The sequence below is a fragment of the Ostrinia nubilalis genome, chromosome 24 (genome assembly GCF_963855985.1).
Source record: "Ostrinia nubilalis chromosome 24, ilOstNubi1.1, whole genome shotgun sequence".
In the NCBI taxonomy this organism is placed as follows: Eukaryota; Metazoa; Arthropoda; class Insecta; order Lepidoptera; family Crambidae; genus Ostrinia; species Ostrinia nubilalis.
Window position 1 is genome coordinate 2,923,672 of NC_087111.1, and position 10,150 is coordinate 2,933,821.

The following is a 10,150-nucleotide window of genomic DNA, read 5'->3' on the forward strand; positions in this document are numbered from 1 at the left end:
AAAATCTTGCCATCATCATTATTAATTTGTTCATCGTGCGTGACATATTTGCACGGATTTTGGTTTTTTAAGATTCATATAACTCGGTGATAGTGCTAAAACAATCTGCTTATGTTACGTCAGTCATCAATTTTATTTGAATGTTATAATTTGATTTGCACTAATACGGTGAATGGATTATTTGAATAGTGGTGGATTTTGAAAGTAAACTCGGTGATATAGAGGGTTAAAAGTGTCAATAATGTTGTGTGCGATTTGTCCATGTGTAAAAATGGCCCAAGTATTGTTATTATTTATTTCTAGAATATCCCCGTTCTATACACATCGATCTTTCGTTATGATTTATAGTTGGGATTCGTTTTCATAAAACGGACCACAAATTGAAGTGTAGATTTAAAATTGCTTCAAACGTCACTAATTCATTCTTTAGAAAAAGCTTTTGATCTGATTAGTTAGTCTAGCGGATTTTTGGGTAACTAAAAATCTATGACCAATAAAGGTACTTATCATTTCTGTTCCCCAAAATCCTGCAGGTTTTGGCTAAGTTGTGACAGTAACTTGTCACTTGATTGTTAGAAACTGAGCTAGACAAGGATGTTAATATGACAGTGTCTGTTGATAAATGTCTAAAAGTAGATGTGCATTTCGACGGGGATTTTAGTTAGCGTAATACGTTTCTCTGGCTAGAGTTGTGCAGGACATAATAACAGGCTGGCTAGGCACTGTCTTGCACAAATAGGTACACCTACATTATGTAAGCCTACATTTGAATGTTAAAATTTTTGTGCAAAGATGATCTCTGATGATTTGTTTACCGATTGACACGCTATCGGTTAGTTATGCAGGATAATATAGTTGATAAAATATTGGTATTTTAACTTTATACACAGAGCGTTGGCGGATTATATTAAAAAACAAAAGTCGAAACATGATTCTGACCATTTGTAATGTTATGATATTTTATTCTTTGTATAGCAGATTTCTTGGAATGCTTAACTGAGTCAAATTAGCGTAATTTACTTTCGCTTTTACCATTAGTCGTAATTATGTTTTAGTTATTTTTAATATTTTTGTTCCGCTGATCTTGAATGCGGTCAAATTCCGTGACGATAATTTCTGTTTTCATATTTTAATTTTTTCTGTATCATGATAATTATCACCATTTTATAGGTGATATTAGTGCAATACATGTCGCGCTCTGTGTATAGTAGTGTTACCATAAATTATAGCGTTTGTGGAACTTTTATAGTAGTATGTAACTGGTGTGTGTACGTGTGAGTGAGTGATGTGTATTTTATTCTGTAAATTTCTACTTATTAAGGGTATAAACGCATCTTATTGATAATGATGTACAAGTTTATTTTTGTATACAAAATATTATTTGATATTTTGCATGAGATTGCCAATTTTTTAAACATCGGAACAACTTGGATAGTGATTTGTTAATATCTGTGTAATAAAAAATTGTATAAATTAAAAAATGAGTGTAGTTAACTCTTAAAAATAATGATACTTTGTGAGGTAAGCTGCAATAAGGTGATAATGTGGCGATGTGAATTTTGTATAAATTAAATAAAAACCTTCAAGTACATAGTTATTATGTTCATTTTATTCTCGCACGATACTCGGCGCGTTATATGGTAAATAAATTTCTTTATTTGTAGTTAATTAAATGAATAGTCAAACCCAGCAATTTTAGTACATGTACGGTTAATATCACCGGTATTGAAGTTGTAAGTGTATTTTCATAGTGGTGTTTGTAGCATTTGTCAATATTAACAGTTGTGGAGTGGTTTCGATACGTATACACGCACAGTGGTACTTGGTTGTTGTTTCATCCATCGTAACGTAATAATGAGAAGACATTCACAGTCACCGGTAGCGGGCTCGAAAACGTTGAATTTTTATCGTTAGATTTATAATAAACTAAGGGCTAGTGAACGCCAGACCTACGTCATTTTATAAAAGCTGAAAGTTTGTCAGCGTGTGCTCCCATTAAAGGATAGAATGTCGGGGAATCATGAAGTTTGGGTTATCGTGGCTTTGACAACTATCCTAAAAAAACTGTCTGGCAAGGGGTTGGAACTGTCAAAACTGACTGGCTGATGTTGGAACAACTTCTAATCATTGCCCAAATATTATACATAAAAACCAGATTTTATGGTATAACGTAAGTAGAATTACAGTCTATTGAATTACAGACTGTAATATTGGGGGCATACGCTGACAAACTTTCAGCATTTATAAAATGGCGTAGGTCTGGCGTTCACTACTTCTTAATCTTAGTCTATACCGTTTCAACGCTAACCAGTTGGCGCTACTGTCTTCGCCACTAGCAAGTGACAGTGACCTTAATGTTCAGCCAAACCAACGCGATCACACGCGATCAGCCGGCGTGCAGCGATGGCGATCAATGCATTTAAGTCTGGTCGCCATCGCTGTTGGTTTGGCTGAACCTTTTCAGTAGTGCTAAAACGATAGCCCTCATTGAAGATTAAATAACAGTCAACGTTACTTTAATTATTCAGCGGTTTCCGAGCCCCGACCAGTAAATAATCGTAGATTTAGTGACTTAACCCTTTTGTACATGTTCTAATTTTCCTTTTTCTCTTTCCAGTGAAAGAGAATACGACGTTCGGCAGCAAGCGGTGCTCCGGCGAAGAAGCGAGCGCGATAGCGGCGTGTGTGAGTGTGTGTGTGTGTGTGTGTGTGCCGGGGCCAGCTGCGTCAGTGCGTCGACTGCGAACTAGCTTTTTTTCTATTACAGAGGCCTTTTTTAGTTATATCGTCGATAGTGAACGAAAGTGTCGGCCGAAACACGGTGACTAACTTTTATTGTTAGAGTTGTGAATCGATCTTACTTTGATTTGATTGTATTATACTTTAAATGTTCATTTTGTAATGAATGAATTAGGGTCCATTATCGTTCGAATTGCATTTTTATGAAAATAAATCCATTGTAACAAATATTTAACTCTGTGACATGTTCGGTTTGTAGTTTAATGTTACTCTCAATAATTAATTAGTTTGATGTTAGTTTTCCTAATTAGCTAGTGTTTACATTCAATTTATTGATTAATCGTAATGTCCTGAGTATTTCAACGATTACTGTATATAATATAGTGTATGTACGCCGCGAATGGCTGAAATACTTTAGTCAGGAACTCGACGCGGTGTAAAACAATATTGGCTAATATCGTTCATTAAAAATTTACTGATTACTAATGTAAGTAGGTTTTTCTGTAATAAAAAGAGAAAAAATATGTAAAAATCTAAAAAAATATCTAGTTAAGTAAATCTGATTCCCGCTCCGGCGGAGAGCGCCGCGCGCGTCCCCAATAGCTATAGGTATTAATTTTGGTTTCGATTCGGTTATAAAATAAGGTAATTAATATAAAATTGTACATAAAAGATATAGCCGCGAGCGCCGCTCCCCGACGGAGGTCGGTACATATTATGTATCGTGTATTTTAAAACAAAGTAAACATAATTGTAAATATTGAGACAGTGTTCATTTTAACTGTTATTTTTTTAAGAACACGCTAATATTTCGTTCGGTCTGTAAGCGGGGTCCCGCGACGCGTGTACCGTAGAATCCGTTGATAGCCGCTCACCTCGAGGTGATATTTTTATATGAAGACGACCGTAGGCGACTCAAAGACCAGGCTCGCGGGGCCCCTACTCTAAGATAATGTAACAGAGATCTTGTATGATTGCGAGCGCGGATGTATCAAATGGAGACAAAATATATAGACTTTAAACTTAACGACATTGTAACGACAACACAATGACTATCGTATTTATCTCATTGTGATAATATGGATCTCAATATTCCTCTTTTCTACAAACATGCGATTTAAGGTGACTAATTATAATTTCTTTCCACGAATCGTTAAATAAATTAGACAACCGTTGTTTTGTCTCCACTTGAGAGAGCATACTCGATGTAATGCACCTTTAATTATTAATAAATAATAATAAACGATTAACTGTGGTTTTATTCAATGAAACAATTTGGACATTTTTACACTTTATTCAACATCATTGTCGTATAACTTACAGTAATTAACAATATTCACTGGTCGCGCGGCGCGCGAGGAACGCCTAACACTAACGTATGAAGTAAAACATCGAGCGCCAACAGTTACACGATAATACTGCGTAGAATAACACATTATAGGTACTCGAGGATATCTAATAACAAGTATAAAATTTAACAAATGATCTTTACATAGTCGCCCGAACTTTACACTGAAACCAATTTTTCATGCACGAAGTTAGGCCTTGTCCAGGAGGGCGAATTCGCCGCGAATGTCTTCGCGCGAACACGAGCGTATGTATGATGCGATTTACGCGCGAATTTACAGCTCGCGCGTGTCTTGTGGACGCAATATTGGCTGCTAACATCTCGCCAACGCGCGTAGGATTCGCGACGAATTCGCACGTCTGGACAAGGCCTTATAATGAGAAAGATTAACAGGCTAAACCGCTACGAGGTTACATAGTAGGTACAAATGACTAATGTTCTATGCGCTAAACGAAGCATTAGTACAAAATACACCACTAACTAAGAGTACAAAACTATAGTTCCATTTTACACTATATGAGTGGATTTTTAATGTGTAGGTGTTGCCATGTAATTACGTTTTGTTTCATTTATGTGCAATCTTTTTTTAACATCCTGTGTTGCCATTATTTTATGGGTTTTAATATAAAAACGAAGAGCATTGTTTTGATTTTAAAATAAAAAGATTCTGAAGCTTATGTATTATTTCCGGATCCGTTTAAACATTTTTATGTTTAAAATGACCATAAACTGTGCTCACGTATGTGAAAATTTGAATTCTTATAACTACACTCTTAATATAAATAATTGAATTCAACATCAAATTGACATTATTAATTGATGCAATTTATTTTTATTAGTTATAATTTTAACGTGTAACAACAGTTTGAATAATGTTTATTAAAATGTGTAACACCAAACAAGATTACTTGAGAAATACTGGGGGGTTAATATCTAATAGTAATGATGTTGTTCTACATTCAACACAACATCTATTATTGTCATAAACAACGCAAGACTCATACATTCTACATACATTTGATTTGAACAAAACAAATGAATAAACATAACAATATGAATAAATTAACAAAGTAGGTATTTTCTCACTGTGTCACATAAACATGCGACAATGACAAAAAGAAAGCGAAATATTTTTTTTTATTTGCACTGAATCCGAGAACGTATACCATAAAATTAAATTTTTTCGAAAAACCTAACACAGAGCAGTTAGGTTTAATTTTCAAAAGATTAAATGGAATCGACACCAATGCATTACATATTTCCATTTTGTTGTTGAAGATTTAATTTTATTATAATATTTTATAATAATAATAATGGAATTTTAATATTATTTGTGAACATGCCGATTTCACATAGGTTTATTGAGTTGAAATGTAACTATAGCAATGTAATTCATGTACATGTATGATTTTATACATAATAATATGACCAGGGTTATTATCTAAGGGGTTATTTTTTATCAGGCAGCATCACACAAACAGCTTATTAATGAACGCTAAGTAATTTATCAAACGGTAAGATAAAGAATTTTCATTTTTAAATAACATTTTAATTACTTGATGCCCTTAACATTAGACATGACATTAAGAAATTTAATCTATTTTAATATTAATAGCTAAACAGATCACAGAATTGGAATGGGCTCAGAAAATACAAAACTTAATAATATAATTGAATTGGAAGAAGGTTTTAGTAGTTAAAATATCGAGGTATATTTTTGGGAAAACTTAAAATATTTCAGTCAATTTTGTATAGCTGTTATATGAATATATTTTTGGAAGATCTGTTAAAATAACTACGAATAAGCATTGGTATTTTATCTAACTAAATAATGTTTTTTTTACAATATCTCACTATTATTCATAAAAATGACATTGGGAACTTTTTGCCCCATTTTTCGAAAAGTAGCGGACACAAACGAAACCTATCACAGATGATACATACTAATATCCAATGAATTTCCGTGCATTTTTTTTTCTCTCTTATATGGGAATATTGAGAAAATGAAGTTTTAATATTTTATTTTATTTTACATTTAGGTAACATTTTTGACGACCTCGGTGGCGGAGAGGCGCACACACCGGTTTTCAAGGTGTGCCGGGCCAATCCTGAGGTCCCGGGTTCGATTCCCGGCCGGGACAATATAGAAAACGATCTTTTCACATTGTCTCTGGTTTGGGTGTGTTGTGGTTCGTCGTTCCCGATTTCTATAACACAAATGCCTTAGCTACTTATTTTGGGTTGGAGTAATATTTGAGATGTTGTCTAATATTAATTTAAGTATTTATAATATTTTATTTATTTATATTATTTTATTTATATTTTTTATTTATTTATATTATTTTATTTTATTTACTTTTATTGGTTACTCTGCAATGCCAAACAACATAACATATAAAAATATCAAATCATTTTAGACAAATATATTTTCAACTTAGACTCGTCATATCTCAGAATTCCCATATATCACAACATAGCGCTTTAAGTGAATATACCTACAAGTATAAAGCTTTAAAATAAAATACGTTTCATCTTTGTCCGCCGTGGGGCATTTTCTCATATTAAAGTTCCCAATGTCCTTTAGGGATATAATTTATAGAAAAGTATCTATTTAAGCCTAGCCGCAGACTACAGACATTTTTTCGGCCGATAGTTGACCGATACCTACTGTTAATCATTATGAACATCTATGAAAGTGCGCACATTACACCGAATTGGTATCGGCCGATTCTTCATACAAATTAGAACCGGGCCCAACTATCGACCGACTAAAAAGTCTGCTGTGTGCGGGGAGTCTAAAATGTTAATGTCTTTTAATTCGTAATTTCTCGATGTCCTGTGTTCAAACCTAGGAATAAGCAGGCCCAAAATGATACAAAAATTAATAACAATTAAACTAGGTGGGAATAGAGAACATTAATAGAGATCTAAAGCTAGTGCTGTCTAGCATAAACTATAAACAAATGAAATATTGAACCATTATGTACACAATTTGGTGAGACTACTTTAAAACTATAGAAATATTCATAAGAATAATTAATAGTCAGTGTAGAGCACATTAAATTTCTGTCAACTGTGTTTATAAAACTTCAAGCATTTGTGCGAGAAAAAAACGGTGTTCCACTCAGTCAGCTGGGTCAAATTTTAGTAACTAAAATTACTTATTGTGCTCTCAATTTAGTCCGATTTGCTGGGTCAAATTTTAGAACTAAAATTACTTATTGTGCTCTCAATTTAGTCCGATTTCTGCAATCTAATTCTTCCAACAAATAGGATATGTTCGCATGCCAAAGCTGATAAATACAAGTTTTATACATAACTAGCTGACCCAGCGAACTTTGTTCCGCCCTAATGGCAATAAATAAGCAGACTTTTTTTTATTTCGAACGGGATAAAAAGTGTCCTATGTCCTTCTCCTGGCTCTAAACTACCTCCCTGACAATTTTCAGCTAAATCGGTTCAGCCGTTCTTGAGTTATAAGTGGAGTAACTAACACGACTTTCTTTTATATATATAGATTTATTAACATAGATTGAGATCGCCAAAAACCTACCTATAACATTGCACATTTTTTACCACATTCTAAGTTATAAGACATTACAGCGTTGATATTATCTACATTGAAGAATATTATTGTAGATTCGATATTTTTCAGGAACACTATACCCAGACTATATTCAAACAAAGTTAATTTGTCTTAGTTTAGTAACTGCTTATTTTCAAATATGACGATTCTAGCTTTTCTAATAACTGTGAACCGGATGTTATAACAATACATGTTATAGTAAAAATCACGAGTTGAACTTGTTACATTATAACTATACCTACTTACGAGCAAAAGTATACTAGATTCACCCGTTTTCAGAGTAATCTTAAGAACTGAATGACTTATGTACCTATGGCATTAATTGAAAGTTTACAATGTTACCTTTAAAATGGTAGTATTTTTATTTATCTTTTATTAGAAACTAAGTTCTTACGATCGCTCGGAATAAATGGGGTGATTCAATACCTTTGCTCGCGAGTGTATTTTGTTTTGGCCGGTTTTCGACGTAACATTTTCTCATCTACAGCTTGAGCTCAAAACTAAAATATGTCAGCATTACATCTGATAAATATACTATTGTTATAAAGTAGGTACACTTAGTAAAATATTACAGTGTCTAACATCGATGCTTGCTTAGTCATAAGACAACGACAAATATTATTCGTCTAGGACAGAAAGTAGCGCATTTTGTTTTATAGCAATAGTTTTAGGATGTTGAATACCAATAGGCCGATAAAAATTATCATAAATGATATATCTAGCTAAGCATTTTGTTCCTAAAGCACACAAAATATTTATACGTTAACTAAGACCCGAAAACATTAAAAGCTAACAATTTTAAAGCTGTAAAATGTGTGAATGGTTAAACCTATCTTCCTTATCAAATAAAATTCCCTTAATTTAACTAAAAGCACCTAAAACTAAAACAACATCTAAGTAAAATATATTTAAATTCTACTCAAACAAATCAATTTAATTTAATATCATATTACATAGGCGTCTATATTCATTTATCTAGTAAAATTAATTTCGTTGACTCTAGGAAAATAAATTGTAAACATTATAATTTACAGTTTATAGGTGTATCATTTCAAAATGCTCCCTTAAAAATTTCGAACTTCGGAATCATATCCCAAAATTACGTGGAATGTACACAAAATAGGAACGAAAATTGAAAACGAACGTCACTAAAAATAATTCACAAAATAGTTCGATTCTAAATTCATTCGTTAAAATAAATCACACTATTCCGACATTCATACTGTATATCCGAATTGAAAATCAAATAACTGGGCCATTTAATATGCGTGACAAGTCCGAAACTCGTTAGTTACTAACTGATAAAGAGCAAACCCTATCGAATTAACTGCGCACCTGGGGGCCGTGACGTCACATCGACGCTATGGTACGGACACGGGGCGAACGCGGGTGTGCGGGTAAGTGGGAGGGACAATCGTATGCGAGGTGCGCAGTTAGCTTGATCGAGTTGTAAATAAATATGTTCATGTAACTACATAAGTGCCGCGTTTGAGACCATTGTTCTTAGTTTCTTTTTGTCCACAATGAGGAAGCTCTTGGCCTAATAAAAAGTGACGATCAGACCGAAGGTGGAAGCGAGCTTCACCCGGAATCCTTAATCAGAAAGGAACTGGCTATCTTATCTCCAGTTGGAGGTAAGATTAGCAGCAGTTGCCGGAACACAACTTGCTAACATTGCTGGTATGACGAAGGACTTAGAGGCCCGGTTTTCACCAACGTGGAGTGAAACGGAGAAGTGTTTTGAATAACCAATCAGATTTCCTAGTTTCCTGAATAATTAAATCTGATTTGCATAGCTGGGCACCGTTAATCAAATAGTTAACTTCGTTAATCGTTAAACCGTTAATAAAAAAATTAACTTCGTTAAACGTTAAAACGTTACATTTCGCAAGATTTAACGCAAGTTAACGTTAATCGTTAATCCGTTAACACATGATAAGGGAGAGTCCGCTAATTTGGACCAGTTTTTTTCAATCCCATTTTACACATAGTTTTCTTTTGTTTTTACTAATGTCCATGGTATATAATAAAAGATACATTATTCAACTTACTATTTCATAAGTATTAATTAACATGATCGTTGTATATTTAGCACAAATCAACAAAGTACGAGTTCAGAGCTTCGGTCCAATTTAGCCAACCGGTTCGATAATTTGTACCACAGGGTTACTAAATTGGATTTCAATAAATTTCAAGCCTATAAAAAAACTATGGCAAAATATTATACAATACATTCTTAACAAATTAGGAAACGAAAAGGAACAGTAGTTAATAACATAGACAATCGATATTGTTTTACACGTTATCACGATTTTGAGTACAAGTTTTGTAATTCCAATTATCGTAACGCACACTTGTACCTAATCTACTTTGCCAGTCTTTTGCTTTATTTATTGTTAGTCAAACATAACTACGCTATTATAACTTCAAAATATGATTTACTAAAAAAAAATTCAAAATCCTTTGGTAAAGTTCCA

General features: G+C 33.3%; 1 protein-coding gene across 4 annotated transcripts in view; it reads left to right on the top strand.

The window, feature by feature from the left end:
- The window catches only part of LOC135083716 (casein kinase I-like), a 34,742-nt gene extending 30,753 nt beyond the window's left edge, over window positions 1–3,989 (top strand). For all 4 annotated transcript variants that reach the window (XM_063978435.1, XM_063978436.1, XM_063978434.1 and 1 more), the window contains one exon: window positions 2,618–3,989. In XM_063978435.1, coding sequence (XP_063834505.1) covers window positions 2,618–2,620 — 3 coding nt within the window. In that variant the 3' untranslated portion in view covers window positions 2,621–3,989. The remainder of the gene's footprint in view (window positions 1–2,617) is intronic.
- Window positions 3,990–10,150: the final 6,161 nt, after the last annotated feature.